General features: G+C 44.9%; 1 protein-coding gene across 1 annotated transcript in view; it reads right to left on the bottom strand.

Annotated features, from left to right (window-relative positions):
* Nucleotides 1-8,252, bottom strand: part of BICDL1 (BICD family like cargo adaptor 1) — a gene marked incomplete at its 5' end in the record, with an annotated part of 50,468 nt that extends 42,216 nt beyond the window's left edge. The window contains 2 exons of the mRNA XM_082491817.1: nt 2,574-2,789; nt 7,899-8,252. Of these exons, the coding sequence (XP_082347943.1) occupies nt 2,574-2,789; nt 7,899-8,252 (570 nt within the window). The remainder of the gene's footprint in view (nt 1-2,573; nt 2,790-7,898) is intronic.
* Nucleotides 8,253-16,761: the final 8,509 nt, after the last annotated feature.

The raw sequence follows: 16,761 nt of genomic DNA, 5'->3' as shown, positions 1-16,761 counted from the left end.
GAGGAACGACTGAGGGATCTGGGGTTGTTTAGCCTGGAGAAGAGGAGGCTGAGGGGAGACCTTATCACCCTCTACAACTACCTGAAAGGAGGTTTTAGAGAGATGGGAGCTGACCTCTTCTCCCTGGTGACAAGTGATAGGACAAGAGGAAATGGGTTCAAGTTATGTCAGGGCAGGTTTAGATTGGATATTAGGAAGCATTTTTTCACTGAAAGGGTTATTAAACATTGGAATAAGCTGCCCAGAGAGGTGGTGGATTCACCATCCATGGAGGTGTTTAAGAAAAGGGTAGATGAGGTGCTTAGGGACATGGTTTAGGAGTGGTGGTGTTTTTATCAGGGTAGGTTAATGGTTGGACTTGATGATCTTAAAGGTCCCTTCCAACCTCACTGATTCTATGATTCTATGATTCTATGAAATCAGACTGCACTTGCACTATGGAGCAGCAAACATGGAATACCAAGTATCCAGTAATCGAGTGCTAATATAACGCTGAGATTTTAAAAAGCCTCAACCAAAGCTTTGGGTGAATGACAATAGACCATTCTGTTTCAATTTGCCCAGATTCTCATGACTCTAGGAAGACTGTTTACACCCTTGCTATATCCATTGCTGTATTTGAGTTACTAGCAAGTTTTGGGCAGGTGACAAACTTGACTGAATTGTGCCTCAGCAAGCATAAGTTGTTTCTATCAGTCTGCCTCATCTGTGTTGGAGAACAACAGTTCTCTTTTCCAAGCTGGGAGTAGGGCTGGGCTGGAGCAGTGAGGGCAGCACCAAGATTCAACTTTTTCCCAGGATGTGGCAGTTCTGAAGTGGGTGGATGAAGATTATTTCTGGCAGTAATAGGGAGTTAAGGGACACTGCATGCTGGTAGACCTAACTTGGTTGTTCCTTTGCACAAGGATTAGCTGAGCAGCTCTCTGAGCATCTGGGCTGCGAGAGGCTCCTGTAGCACAAGTGTCACATGAGGATAATCCTATGTGGTTTAAAGGCCAAAGCAAGCTGTCTGGTTTTCCTCCCCTATCTTCTAGACTGCTCTTTCAGTTTGTGCTTATGCTGGGACTGTAATATATCTTAGATTTCCCAGCCAGTGGTGGAAATAACGCATAGACAGAAAAACACTGAGGGTCACCAGATCTGATGGGACCCAAGTTTTAGCCCTGGAGAAGAAACCTGACATAAGGAGCTCTGCAAGGGTTTGGGTGGAATCTCTCATCCGTGTTGTATGTGAAATATGCTCCGTCCAGAGACGAGGTGAAAGATCTTCACTAGCTTGTCTGCTATACTTGGGAGATACGGCTTTAAAACCATGAATAAGTTTAGCAGTGTTCCTAAGTTAAAGGAGTTGGGGGTCTCTTTGTTTGTTGTTTTTTTTAAGCCAGTTAAACAAATCCACAGACTAAGTGGCTGTTTTAGTACTTGACAAGAAAATCTATAGCAGAATGATGAATTATATCCTCAAGTGCCAGTACAGAGTGTTATACCCAAGACCTGCTCTTCTCACCTCCAGAGGCCCAGGAAAACTGCATACCCAGATCAAATGAAGAGGTCTGTACACTTGGCCCATTTCAGAGTGTTCTGGTCCTAATGTTGTGCTCAAGGTTTCAACCTTCCCTTAGGCAATCCCTGTGTCAGCCCCAGAGACTCACCTCTGACAGAGTCTAGTCTGAAATGTGCTCTTACGACATTAAATGGGCCTCTTCAGCATGAGTCTGTGGTGTGTATTTTTGCTCTATGCTATTTTGGGGATAAGCAACTGGCAAGTAGAAATGCTTTCATCTGCTGGAGTAACTGTGTTCTCAAGCATTAAAATTATAGTTTGTACTAACTGTCCAGTAGGGAGAAAAAAAAATCAACCAAGGTTCTTAATTCTAGAAGACAGGTTAACTTCTGGGTGAGGAGACAGAAACTGTTAAGTCTTGCTGTCAGAAAGAAACCCATGCTGGAAGTATTCAGTCAATTAGGCTGATTTGTAGCAGCCTCTCTATAAATCCTCTTTCATTCAGGGCCAAGTTAAGCTCTTTGCTGAAACATGCTATTCCAAGGAATTTCAGTAGATTCTCACACATCTAACCATGGCAAAGTTATCTGCAGGGATGCACCATCTTAGAATGACATAGTATGTTCAATTCTACAACACTATGGCCAATGTATGTCAAAAAAGGGAGGTCAGCAAAAAGCCTTTCACCTCACTGTCACCGATTAGCCTTTTTCTTGCGTGCTGCATTTGTTCAGCCTATTTGGAAATCAGAAACAGATTTTCTAAATCAGCTTTATATATAAAACAGTTGATAGAGACATCTATGCAGTAAATGACCACTCAATCCAGAAACATAACAGTTTTGCCAATGAAATGCAGCATTCCTTAAAGATGTAAAATTCATTTTAAAGGCAGCATCCTTTATAGGGACACCTGTGTAATCTGACCAGATGCAGAACCATTTTCTTTTTCCCCTTAGAGGAAGCTTTCCCACTCATTTGCCTGAAAGGTAGATTATAGCAGAGCTGCAAGCCTTTCCCATGACCAAGGTGGCTAGGTGCGTGCCCTCACTGTACCGGCGGTGACTCACCCTGCTGAGCTGGTCCAGTAGTCTTTGGTTCTGTTCGGAGAGTTCCTGGACGGCCCGTGTCTTCTCACGGTCAGCTTCGCGCAGGTGAACCTGCTGCCTCTCTAGCTCGTCCTGCAGCTGCTTCACATCACTTTCCAGTTCAGACACCCTTCCTTCCCATTCTCCTTCTTTGTTCTCAAATCGCCTCCTTAGTTCGTGTTTCTCTTGTTCTAGGTGCTAGATAACAGGGGGGAGAAGAGGTTAGGAAGGGAGGCAAAAAGTGAATGCCGCCTTCTTTTCCCCTCTATGCTTAGGGCTGAAACCTTTTGTGCAGGAAAGAGAATGGTACTAGAGCGTGACAATGCCATGAAGGTGGCAATCCCAAGTCAGGGCAGGTCACTGGCACTAAACTTGCTTTCCACTTCCAGCAATTGGCCTGTCCTTGGCCTTTGCAGATCAGCACATTGAATTTTTACTGAAACAACTGCCAAAAGAGTAAAGCAGACTGCATGTCAATAGGCGGAATATATAGGTCAGGCAGGCCAATTGATTTGGCACAGCCTAGCTTAACTCCAAGGCAATATTTCAGTAGGCAGTGGCATAATTCTTTTAAAAATTGCCTTTATAGTCAAAACTACACAAACTGTTTCCTGACTGCTGATGAGGAATCTAGATGAGGCATCTTTCTTGTCATATGGGTTTTACGAACAACAGTTGAATCATCTATCCATTTGCTCCTTCTATTCCTGACCTAATTAGTTGTCTGGTAGTTTGATTGTGCACAGTAACTCTGTTGTTTGATGCAGTCTGTTCTGGAGTGGCAATGGATGCAATGAAGTAGTTTCTATAGACATTATGTACATGCCTGTTCTGGGTTGCAGGTTTTTGAGAAACCACTCTCAGTTCTGGAGACTCTGCTCTGCTTAGGACTGGCTGGAAAATGAGGAGCAGCATGGATCTGGTGGAACTTTTGCATGTTTTACAGGCTCAGTTAAATCAGGTCTTGACTGAAACAGAGCTGCAAATCAGGTCAAAAACAGATTTATGTGTGCCTGTTTGAAAGAATCCCAGCTCTAAAACTCTGAGCTTGAATTTCCCTTGGTGACCGAAGCCAAGCACGTACTTGCAGAACAGTCACAGACCGGGGACATGGGCATAAAATCACAGAATGGTTAGACTTGGAAGGGACCTTAAAGATCACCTAGTTCCAACCTCCCTGCCATGGGCAGGGACACGTTCCACCAGACCAGGTTGCTCAAAGCCCTGTCCAATCTGGCCTTGAACACCTCCAGGGATGGGGCATCCACAGCTTCTCTGGGCAACCTGTTCCGGTGTCTCACCATCCTCAGAGTAAAGAATTTTTTCCTAATATCTAATCTGTATCTCCCCTCTTTCAGTGTAGAACTTACCCCCCATCCTATCACCACACTCCCTAATAAAGAGTCCCTCCCCATCTTTGCTGTAGGCCCCCTTTAACTACTGGAAGGCTGCAATAAGGTCTCCCCAGAGCCTTCTTTTCTCCAGATGTCTCAAGATTAGCAGGGAAACCTGAAAAGCAGGAGCCTTCTCCTTGTTGGTTGTCTTCTGTTCCCTAGAATAAGCTGCTGCTACTCTCTACTGCATGCACCAGCCTTTTAGGAATATGTCTTAGCAAAGAACAGAAATCTGTGGGGCCCAGCACTGGCAGCACTCGCCCGTTTTTCACAGGGTATCATCCCCCAGTGAGCAATCCTCATGGCACTTATGATAGGAGGGGAAAATAAACCTGCTAGGAGGAAAAGAAAATTGCACTGCATTTATGTGAAGTGCCTTTTTATTTCTTGTTAGAAACACAGGCTGTGAGTTGGCTTTTTCCCCTGGGTGCCTACTGCTGATGTCACACAGCCTCCCTTGCAGGGTCTCTGCCACCTTCCTGAGCAGGTTTGAACGTCAAAGCTCTCCAATTCTCCAGCAGCCCTCTGGCCTGCGTTATCACTGATCTTCCACCTCTTGCTTTGCAGAAGATCCCATGTCTTCTCTTTCTTGGTCTTATCTCCAAATCCTTTTCTGTGCTCCTTACAGTGCAGTGTAGCAGCACCCTGCTTGTGTTTTTCCAAATCTTTCTGCAAATTTGGGACTTTCTGGAAAACCCTCAAATGTGAGGGAAGGCTGATTAAAACCACTGTCCCAACGCAAAAGTATTTCCCTGTGTTTCAGATGCTAAAAGAGCAAGCACCCCTTGCAAATGAGAGAGCTAAGTAATATATAATTATTTTTAATGCAATAGGTGGGCATGAGATCCCAGCACCAGGCCCATGACAAACATTGCAAAGAAATCTTGTTTGTAGCCTAAGCGTGGCTGAAACAGCCAGAATTTCACTTTTAGTGGCACACTGAAAATGCTATCTTTTATAGCTCTGTCTTCTTCACTGCTAGGCAACGTTTAGAAAGATCCAGGGACTTCTCTAAATGGAAGATGAAACTTCAGCCTACTAAGGAGCAGCACTGCAGCCGAAGTTCCCCAGACATACTCAAATGTGATTTAGAAGCCACAGATAAGCCTTGTCAATCATTTAAAAACCACTTTAGTCCTTTACTGCAAAAGAAAATCCTCACTACATATAGCTCCAATAAATGGTCATCACAAAGGTTAGAGTTAGAGGGAGGTGAAGAATAGCAGGTTTATTCTCTTGTTATGGAGAAACCAAAACAGTGCAGTGGGGCACAGAGAGGCTGTTGCAAAGATGGGGGGATAAACCAGATGGAACATGCTGACCGATTCCTGCTGCCTCTTCCTCTCCCAGCAGACGTCTCCCCTTGCCTGCCCTCACTCTTGCACGGCTGCAGATCTGGATAATGGTCTTTTTTTTGCATGTAGTGATGACAGGGCAAACTGCTGTCCTCAGTAGGGGAGCTTCTTGATTTCTGGGTGTCTCTCCACCCACCAGCTGCTCACTGATTTTTACACAGAACAGCTTTCTAGAAGACATTTTCTTCCGAAAGCAGCTTCTCTTGAAGTTAACTGAGCTGGTCCTCATTTAAAGAGATGACAGCAAGGGGGAGTTTCACAGCTGACAAAGAGGGTCCATACTGTAAAATGCTTGGACAGGGCAAGCTTCTCTGTGTCAGAGGAACAGAGGTATTAGCTCTTCTAATCCCGTACAGAGGATAAAACTGACTAGGATCACAAATCAGAATTTATTACAGGACTTCATTTCCATGATTAGAAATGAATTTGAATTCAGGCTGTGAAGCGAGAGTTGCCAGAATAGGTGTATGGTAGGAATGCTGCACTTCAGTAATGAACCTACAAAACTAGAACACATTTAGTCTTGAGGCAAAGCACCAGAGGAGCAGGCCAGCATATTGGCTGTTGGGAATGGAGTGGCTTCACTGAGCTCTTGTAACCAACTCTGAACTGTTAACTGGGAGAAAATCTGTCCTCCTAAATGCTACTTAAACATCACTGTACCAGGTGCAATTGTCACCAAGGATTTAATCTGAGACTTTCCTTCTGATCATCATCGGGAAGTTCTCAGCGTAGGGAAGGAGGTAGCAGATGTGGGTCCTTCCTCCCTGCTCCTCTGAAATTGAAAAGCTTATTGTGAAATTTTGTTCACTTCAGTGGCAACAGGAGGAGGCCAACACTTAATCTGCAGAGGCTAGGATTACCAGGCTTGTGTTGTAGAAGATTAATGTTCAAGCTTGATTTTTTTTTGTGTGTGTGTGAAGTAGCACCATCTTAGATCTGCCAAACCCAGCAGAAAAAAAATCTGATCCTTAAGTAGATAATACTAACCCCTATCAGGTGGGTAGCCTGAAAAGCAGGAATCTGTTATTCAACGGGAAAGTTAGAATGATAGTAGTGGGATGAAAAGAAGTAAACAATTGGCTGTGTTTATCATCCCTTCATTCACCTTCTGAATGGGCCCGTAAGAGCAGAGGTAAACATTTGGGGGATGTTATTTAAAGTAGTATAAAGTCATGGTTTTTCCCCTCTCCTTTTCAGCTTTACAACATTTTGCAAACAGCAAGTGGTATTTGAGACTCTCGAACGCCCTATAAGGCAGCTCAGTGAGTACCTAAACTTGTGCGTTTTTCCTTTAACGGTAGGAAAGGTTCTACTCCAACTCATCAGCAAAACCACGTCAGCACAACGCCACATACGTCTGTTCTTGCTTAAAGATCAACCTGAAAGCATTCGCTGTGGCAAATTTTAATACTCTGGGAAATTCTAATCTGATAAATAGTGCCACTAAACAACAATTTGAGCAAATGTCACCTTCATTATTGTTTCTATCAGAATAGTAAATGCAGAGAGATTTCCCTGCAAAGAGGAAGGGATCAGCTAGGGTAAAATGCTAAGTTTAAGAACAGAGAGGGATTTTGTCAGGAGAACAAAGGCCATAGAGTAATTTCACAAGTCGTCTTGAACTTTAAAGATGTAAGTCTGTGAGGATGGAACACAGGAATACACAGGACTGTGCAGAAAGAACTGGTCAGGGGCTGTGACTTGAAATTTGAATGTTAATCCAGCAGTGTTCAAACTCTCTCCAGAAAGGTGAGAGATGCTTTTTCTCAGCCTTCTAAGCAGTATTACTTGCTGGGAGAATTAAAATTTCAAGAGTATCTCTAAGAAAAAGAGTGGGGGTAATAGTGGCTCTCTCATATCGTTGTGCAAGAGAGTTTTTCCAAAAGAAGCTGCCTGCACAAGTAATTTTTTTTTGGTAATAGCTCTATTTCATCCTTAAAAATCAATGAATACTCAACCCACTGAGTTACTGGCTAACAGCTCTCTCTGGATACCTGTAGGTATTGTTCAGAGCAACCACCTAACAGAGATGTATCACTAGGGTTTATCTCCTGCCATGCCTAATGCCTTAGCTGCAACAGCTTAAGCATAAGGGTTACATATGCTCTGTAGCTCAGTACCTGCTGTATAAATTTAACTTCTGAGGCATATCTGTGAGGAGATGAGCTGAGCACAGTGCACGTCTCCTTGCCCAGGTAGTACGTGGGTTCTGGGGCAAAACAGCACCCACAGGAACCCCCGAAGCAAGGTGCTGCAGCCTGTCACCAGGCCCATTCGCCAGCTGGCAGCCGGGAGGGGGAAGAACAGCAGATTTGACTCCCCCAGGCCTAGGAGGGTTTTCTTAGACCCTTTCTTCCCCATCACGGCCACAGGGAGTTCCGTGGGCTGCCTGGCAGGGCCCGTGCCTGCCTGCCGCCCCCGGGATTTGTTGGGGAAGGGGCCGCTTTCCGCGGGGAGAGACCGCGGGGGCTCCCGGCAGCCGCGGCCCTGAAGCGGGGGCCCTTGCGGAGCGCCGCGGGCCGGGGAAGAGTGGGAGGGGGGCGGCGGGGCCTCACCTCCAGCTTGTCGGTCAGCTCCTTGTGCATCCTCTCGTACTGGCGGCTCATGTCCTGGTTGCGCTCCAGCAGCGCCTTGCCGAGCCGCGCTGCCAGCACCAGGTCCTTCTCCTTCTGCCGGATCAGCGAAAGCAGCTCGGGGTCGCGGGCGGCGGCGGCGGGCGGCGGCTCCGGCGGCTCCCCGGCGGCGGCCAGCAGCGCCAGCTCCTCCTCCAGGGCCAGCTCCAGGGCGGCGGCCGCGGCGGCCCCGGCCCCGGCCCCGGCGGCGGCGGCGGGCGGCTCCATGCCGCCGGCGCTGTCCGCCTCCGCCGGTGCTGACCCGGCGGCGGGCAGGCGCAGGCACGGCGCCGACATGGCCCTGCGCGCCGCCGCCGCCGCTCCGCTGCGCCCCCCGCGCCCGGCCCGCGGCTGCGGCTGCTGGGCGGGGAGCGCCACCGCCCCCGGCCCCCGCCCCCCGGCGCCGGGCCCCGCCGGCGGCAGCGCCCGCGCAGCGCTCTCCTCGGCGCAGGGAGGGGGGCGCAGGGCGGGGGGACGCTGCGTGCTTGAGTGTGTAGGTTTGTGCTTCTCAACTGGGTGCGGGTCCTGCTAGAACCGCCTGCTGCCATCGGGTCTCACTGTTTCTGCTGCAGGCCCAGGCCAAAAATTCCCCTGAAACTGTGGGGTGTCCTGAAAACCCCAAGGAGGGAGCTTGACACCCCCACAGGGGCACAGCGCTTTCTTCCTGCTCACTGCCTGCTCCTCCAGATCCCTAGTGGGGCTCTTTTGGTTACGAGAGTGGCTCTCACAATCTTTCTACTCAGTAGTTCACCCCTGGAGAGCTGACTACAGCTTCCAACAACCACCGGGGCTTGCTTTCAATTTCAGATTGTTTAGGATGTTCCCGGATAATATTTGTCTTAAAAGCAGCCTCGGTGAATGTTGGGAGTTGTAGTCAATTCTGCTTATAGCACTTTTCTCTCTGGGAGGAGACTCTGCTGGGGGCAGGACCTGTTGGTGTTTCAGTTTTGGTTTTGTGGGCTTTCTTTCCCCTTCGATCCAGGCATCACTTTCTTTCTTGCCATGGGAGGGAGGCTGAGGCAGACAAAGGTGAGGTAAAACTGTAGTTGTCATATTTGCTAAGACTGCCTTTCCTCAATTTCTGATTATACTTTAATTGCAAGTGAGGCTTTAATAGTGATTGAACAAAAGTATTTTTACGGAAACCTTTGCTTTTGACTCCCAGATTCTGCAGAAAGAAATGATGAATTTTATGTCTTTTCTCTTTAGAATTTGCTTCCATGAAGCTTGCTTTCCTTCCTTCTACAGCAGATTCACTTAGACCATGTTCATCTGTATGCAACTGCCCCAACACATCAGTCCAAGGATGGTTTTGGCTGGGACAGTTTATGGCTGATGCAGTTTTCTAGTGGGGTTGGCTCCTGCATTGCATTAGACCCAGGGCTTTAGAGAGCTGCTGATTATTCGTAATGGTTAGAGCATGAATTGTGGGAATGCAAACTTCCCTCTGGCCACCTGCCACTGGGACTTAGCCTTTTGTGTGGCATACACCCCAACAGCCCAGCTAGCAGGACTGGCCAATACTTGGCCCTTTTCCTGGCAGCATCAGTTAATGTTAGTGGTGCTTTTTGTCATGTGAGCACCTGCTCTCCAAAGACCAGGCAGAGACCTGTCACCTCTTGTCATGCTGCCTGCCAGAATCTGTCCCACAATGGTAACTGTTGGCTGTTATGACTGTGATTACTTTTGCACTGGTGACCCAGAGGTGACAGCCTTTATCTCATAGCAATTCCCCCAGGCACTGATTTTGCTAGACCTTTTGTCCTTGCAATCAACTGATGCTCAATCAACTGATGCTTACTTTTCTGGAAAGCGGGACTCACCAGAAGGCGAGATGATTTGAACAGTATTGGCCCTTTTAAAAGAATCTCCCTGCCCCGACGCGGGAACCATGCTTTCACAGATTTGATCATCACTATTTAAACAGAGGAAGGCGTTTAATATTTAAATTGATTGTGAGCATCTTCTGCTGGAAGTGCCTACTACGGCAAACCAAGCCTTCTGGTGTGATTAATGAAATCCATTATGGCACTAATTTTTATCTCTAATGCTTCTTCCAGTGTATAAAACAAAAAGAGATTATACTGAGATGGCTTTAATCCCCCAAACAAAGCCTGAAACAAAACCCATAGCTGCAGCTGTTGGGATAGAGAGGGGAAAAAAAGCTATTGCGTGGATGGAGAGAAAAAGCACATCTAAATCAGTGCTATGTATCATAGATATACCACTATCTCAGTCAGGCATTTATACAACCTTAATGTTTGTTTGGGGCTTATTGACTGCAAAACATAACAGTGTTATCTAGAGTAACCTTGAATTAAAGCTTTCTTCACAGCATCACCTGTTATTAACTTTCACTTAAAAAATAATCATTGTCCTGTGAATTTAATTATTGATTTGACTTTTTAGAAATATATCAGGTTACTGTTTTTTAAAACTCCTTTGTATGTTACTTTACTAATATTTCATCTTGTATGTGTTATCCCAATAAAATATCCATGAAAAACTGTTAGAATACAACAGTACAGTTTCTTTAGAGTTATATGGTGGCATTATCCATTAGGATCCTAAAATGTATTTCAGTTGAGAACTGGGATAGTTGCTGTCCATAGATGGACACCCACTCCCATTTCTGCTCTTCTAGTTAGGCTTGGTTATGTCCTTTGGAGGACCTCAGCCTAGAAAAATGAAGAATGAGTTAAGGGAAATGAGTCAAAACCAAGTTTGTTTGGTTGGGTTTTTTAATTGCACTGCTCAAGCCTGATGTGAGACTTCACTACTCAGGTTCTAAGAACTGCAAATAGTGGGTAGTTCTTGTGGAAATTTAGATCAAGCATTTCAGGAGCTGATGCTCTCTCAGTACAGAAGGTTCCTGTGTGTGCAGTGCAAATTATTTTTCAGCATGGAAATCACCACAGGGATGATTCTTTCTGAAAATGCAAAAAAGCCAGACTGATTCAAGCACACAGAGAACTGAGTGCAAGTGACTGATGAAAATGATGTCATCATATAACACAAAAATGTCACCTTATCCAGGACATATGAGGGCCTTCTCTGCGGTATTAGGAAACTAGGGTGAAAATAAGGCATTTATATTAGAGAGTGGTGTAAGATTGCCTGTAAGAGGAGCAATTATTCTTTTCCTGTTCAGGTGAAAAACTTACAGGGCTGTATGAGAAAAGCAAGTAGCAAAAAGTTCTATCCTGTATAAGGAAAAAGGACATCACTGACTTTGTTGCTAAGTAATTTCCCCTTCTTGCTTTTCCTCAACCCACCATTACCCAATTCAGTAAATAAGCCATGGGGATGGCTGGAGAACTTCACTCAAGGAGCCATTCATGGCAATCTGCCAATGCAATTCACTCTGCTAAACAGGTTCCTGAAGGAGCAAGGTACTGAAACAGGCAATCCAGCTTAAGCTATGGATATAGCAACGTGTATTGTCCTCCCCAGAGGGTCAAGGAGAGGTGAACTCTAAGCTGTGCAGGCTCTTCAAGCCCAATGTCAAGTACATCCTTAAAACCAATGCTTTGAAATTTGTATTCTGCCTTCAGCGATTTTATCAGTTCGTCTCTTCACAAAGGAAGTGTGGTTGGAGGGTCTGGATCTTTGGTGGTTACACCAAGAAATATTGGACTATGTAGGACTGTATGAGTTAAGCAGGACAAAACATTTTTCACACATCAGAAAAGCCACAAATCCAATAAATGTTCAAGTGCTTCAATCAATACTTTCACCTCAGCTGTGAGGGCAGCACTCAGAAAACAAGCACTGCAAGGGATCATCCTTTTTTATTTAGAATAAGGGGAGAAAAAGATGCATTGTGGGAAAGCCACTGCCAGAACTGTAAAAGTAGATTATTGTCCTGTGCTTTTAAAGCGGACTGTGGTGAGAGAGGAATTCCCATCAGCATCCTTAATCTTCCTGTCAGTGGGCTGACAGTCTTCCAGGGGAGGTGGCACAAGCTATCAGGTTTCTTTTGCCATGCGCTCTCTCTCTCTCTCATCTTTTTGAATGATTAATTACTTTATTCTTCTCTTTGCTTTACTGTGCTTTATTTCTGACAAATGTTTTAGTTATTCTGGTTGTTTGTGTACCTCTGGGCTGAGGTATTTCAGTGCACCACAGCCTCCTGCTGCTGCAAGATGGGCAGCAAGAGGTGCAGGCAGCCTAAGAGAGTTTGCTCAGAGTTCGCAGTCACCCAAATGAATAATTAAAGAAATTACGTGCCTTGCTTTTGAAGCAGGCCAGAACTGCAAAGCCAGAGATAAGACTCATGTGACCTTTTTTTCTCTTTGCTTCTGTAATGTCCAAAGCTATTGGGTATGTGTGTGCCCAGGTTTTCCCTGGTGCTGGGTAGAGGAAATACAAGATGGGAAAGTGTATTTGCAGAGGTTGGTAAGGGAGAAGAAAACACAAATTTCTGGTTAAACAGAAGGGAAAAAAAAGCTGTTATGAGTGTTAGCCAAGCAACATGTAGTAAAATAAAAGACCACCCTGATTCTTCCCAAGGCTTAAGATCCCCACAGAGTTCCCGGCAAGTTTGTTGTCTCCCAGGGTTATCAATATTACGTCAGTTAGAGCACAAAAGGCACTCATCCACCAAGGTGACTCATAACGTTGAAGTCAGGGGAAAAATTCCTTCACTGCTAAGGGTATAAAGCATGTCCTGGCTGACTCAGGACTGCCTAAGGACAGAGCCAACACCATACTATGCTCACCCTACTGCCTGCGTGTAAGGAACAAGGCACGCAAAGGGAAAAGAATAGGGTAATAGTTTTGACTTATCTTATGGCACATATGAGTACCGTGCTGAGAAATCTATAAGTTAGAGATGTAAATACTTTGTACTACAGCTTTTAGTCACTTTGAGGTGTGAAGTTTGGAAGCATGCCGTAACGGATTCTCCAGAACAAAGTTGACAGTGCTGGGAATAAGCAGAACTACTCTGGAGCTAGTGGAGTTGCGTAGCCAATATTTCAGGCCAGCTTGGTTTGTTTGGGGTACCAGACTGGCAATGTGACTTTTTTTTACACCTGGCCCTAACCAACCATATGACATAGATGCTGCTTTGCACCTAGGGCTCCTTCTTGACTAACCATGCTCCACTTAGACTACAGACACAGACAGGGTCCAAGCTGGCTCCCTCTACTGGGACAATCTTCCAATGCTTATCCCAGGAGGGCTCCTGTCCTCACATACTCTTGCGCCAACTGCGGGGATTGCCACCATGTGCTTTCAGCACTGTGTTACAGACATATTCTATTCAAAACGGCTGCAGCGCTGCTTCTCATTGCTTCAGGCTTTCTCAGCTGGAGAAGCTGCAAAGAAACAAAAAATGTCCTGGGGACACGGTGAGCACACCAGGGTCCAGAGCAGACCTGGAATGGGGCCATGCAGGGTGGGCACTGCACGCCCACTTGAGAGGTGTTAGGTCTGAACACTTCCACGCAAACCTGGCCCTGGGCTTGCTGCTTCTGCAGTCCACAGAAGCAGTAAAGATGTAATGCTTCCATGGGTAGATACAGATCTACATCTAGGCTAGGCCTGTTTTTTTTTAATGAAGTAGGTGTTTTCAGCAGTGGGTGTGAGTTACTCTCTTGTGAATCTTACAACATGACAATGTTTGACAAGTCTTTGTGGAACAAACACTCCTATTAAAAAGAAAAAGTAGCCTGTGCTTTTGCTCATATGAAGACACAAACTGAGTGAGATGTTCTTGCTTGTATTTCTTTATAGGGAACCATTATGTCCTAAAATTACCTGTCATGGTGTTGGCCATGGAGTTCTGCAACCATTAAATGATTAAATGTGACTTTCTGCTTTGTTGTGGGGAAAAAATATTTGTTCACTCTCATCTTGCTCTACTTCTTATGGGTATGCTGTGATTTTAATGACTCATGTTAGAAATGATGGTCTTTGATCTAGCATTATTGGATTGTAATTGAATGTGTTGACATGAAGCAATCTTGGTTTTAATGCAGCCTCCTTCACTCACTGTTGTGGTCAATTATTTCACGATAATGGCAACTCTGCCAGGTGTTTTTGCTTCATTGAGCAATTATGTTGTTATGGAAACTGGTATTCTATAAATTATCCGGAGAGGCCTGATTCACTTCTTGGGAACAAGAAGTTTGAAAGTAAAAAGTACAGGATAAGTGTCTTTTAATTAGCTATATATTTATTTGTGTAATTACTAATCCTTAGGGCCTAATAACTGTTTGGTGCAAATACCAGCACCTGTGCATCCATGCAAGATCTGGTCAGTTTTCTCTGCCATTAGAGAATGTGGGTATGCACAATGGAAGATGAGCTTGTTCCTGCCCTTCTTTAGGTGACCCCTGTGCTAACCTTGCTGGATTTGAGGAACATTTCTGTGTTCCATTTGCAGGGCTCAAAAAACTTTGCCTTGGCTGTGCTGTGGTCAATGCTGCATGTGTCTGCAGCAGGAAGGATATGCCCTTTTGTCTTTTGAGACCAAGATTTATGGGGGACTGGACACTGCAAGAGATTGATAATCTGCTACAAGAACGTTTTGCTCCTGTTCAATCATTTAAACATTTCAGAGAGGCTGTATGTGTAACAGAGTTTCATTCCCATCTACTGCTAGTTTCTTGCCTTAAGGTAAAGGAATGGGCAGCCTTGAGGGGTTTTTGGTTTGGGGTATTTTTTCCAAACAAAACCTACCCTTTCAGCTGATGTGAAGGGATCCCCTTATTTACTAATCCCAAGCACTGAAAAAAATCACAGAGCCTGAACTGTCACATCATTAGGAGCCAGACAATCCTGCCCAGATGGAGACATCCTGGATATGTGCAGCACAGAAGCTTTCAAAACACCCATTACCTATGAGAGGAGCAGCCTTTCATCCCCAGAGCTGTTTCTTCAGCACTTTTCAAGAGCATGAACTACGATAAACATGTAGGTGGAAAAACATTGAGCAGAAGTAATTAAGTTGCTCCTGATTAACTGAAGCTTATTCTACATGGTTGACGGGTCCTGCATTAGCATGAGTTAGTCAGTGCTGTTCCCCAGCGTCCTTCTCCTTTTTCATGCTTTCAAACAGTGGTTTCTTTACTTCTGTTTCTTTTAAACAGTTCAGTTACTAAAGAGAATGTTTTTACCTTATACATGCTCATCTTAAGCCTGAAGTTAAATGCCTGATCTTTTTGACATCCAGACGCAGGGGACAGGCAGGGGGAGATGTCTATCAGTGTGCATTCTGGTAACAGGATCGTACTGGGAAACATTCTTGGTTTTCACCTTGCCCATATCAGTTCAGGCTGGAAAAGACAGGTATTGCTTCTTAATATTGACTAAATTCTAAATTGCTTCGTGGTATTTACTAAATACTAGCTCATGAGAAACAGAGTCCTCTAGGTTGAAAGAGGTGTTCAGAAAGAAACCAACACTAAAAAAGCAATGAAAGAAGTAACAAAACTTCTTAATAATTATGTCTGAGAAGTCCAAGTGGCTTCTATTCAAAATGCCCATTCCTCTTGAAATAACTTTCAGAAAGTGAAGTAGTGTCTGTGAATACTGCAGGACAGGAACCGCATAGAGACACAACCTCCCCAGGCCTGAGGAAAAGTGGCTCTGCAGGGTGGTCTAGAGCAGGAACCTCTCCTCCTCTTGGCTCTGGAGGGCACCTGGAAATCTCTCTTTCCTCGGCTGGCCTGGCCATGGGGAACACTGAGTACTAGGAAAAGAGCTTCCAGATGATAATTTATTTCCTTGTCTGAGTAGTGGGGTTTAATTTGGGGGTTGTAATCAACATTGCTATAAACATAGCCAGGTCTTAACCTCTCCAGAAAAATGAAAATCCGGTGTCTTCTCTTTCTAGGTGCTGGTTTCTAAATACCCTTTGGTTTGTCATCACCTTTCCACTTCACAGAATGGAGAGTTGCCAGACTGGTGTATCATCTCTCTGGGGCCTGCTGCCCACGTAACAGGTAGCACATTCAAATTCAAAATAGCAGACTTTGTAAGAGTGTGGGTCAGCTTTGGCTGGCAGTAAGAGATTTGTTTTTTTTTTTTTTTACAAATGTGGTTGCCTACTGCTGTATGAGAACAATTCACAATGAAATAAAACTTGTTATGAGTAATTTCCACTTTAAGCTCATATTTATGTATAAGAGTTTTCAAGAGAAAAAGAATTGCCAAATAAAGCTAAGACATACTGCTGAATTATGGGTATTGGTTTCTGTTGTTTAATTACCTGCACTATTTTGCTTGGAAGGCAACTGCAGTGCTTCCTATACTACAGTTCAGCTCTCTTTCATCTGGCAAATGTCCTTCTTTAGGGTTAAAAAGTAAATTATTTTCCATCGTTTATACTGCTCAAAAAAATAATGCATCTTTTCTCCCTGTTTGGGGACTTGTATCACTAACAGAAGCATGACTTTGAAAGCTTTTTTTGTTTGCTTTACTGCTAGCATAAGAACATCTCTGTACAGCGCTATGCAAAGATCCCTGAATATCACACAAGCAATGTCATCTGCTTGTGGAGAGGCAGCAAACCCAGACTTTTCCAAAAACTACATATTGTCTTCCCATGCTGTCTTCTTTCCAAGGAGTCCAGAGCTCTCCATAGAAACTATAATGAGGCAAATCTTGGGGTAACAGTGTCGTGTAACTACTGTTCCACTTTCACAGAGGGATGAAGAGAAGCCAAGGCAGTAACTAGCCAACGGTCCCCAATGCCAGGTCATACACCAATCTCATGTTGAAGTTGTGACTTATAGTCTTAACCCTTAGGCCACAATTTCTTTAAGAGCCAAGTCACAAGAGGAAAACAAGAGTTCCT

This window comes from Vanellus vanellus (genome assembly GCF_965231255.1).
Source record: "Vanellus vanellus genome assembly, chromosome: 16".
Lineage (NCBI taxonomy): Eukaryota > Metazoa > Chordata > Aves > Charadriiformes > Charadriidae > Vanellus > Vanellus vanellus.
This window is presented reverse-complemented; position numbering and strand designations above follow the sequence as displayed.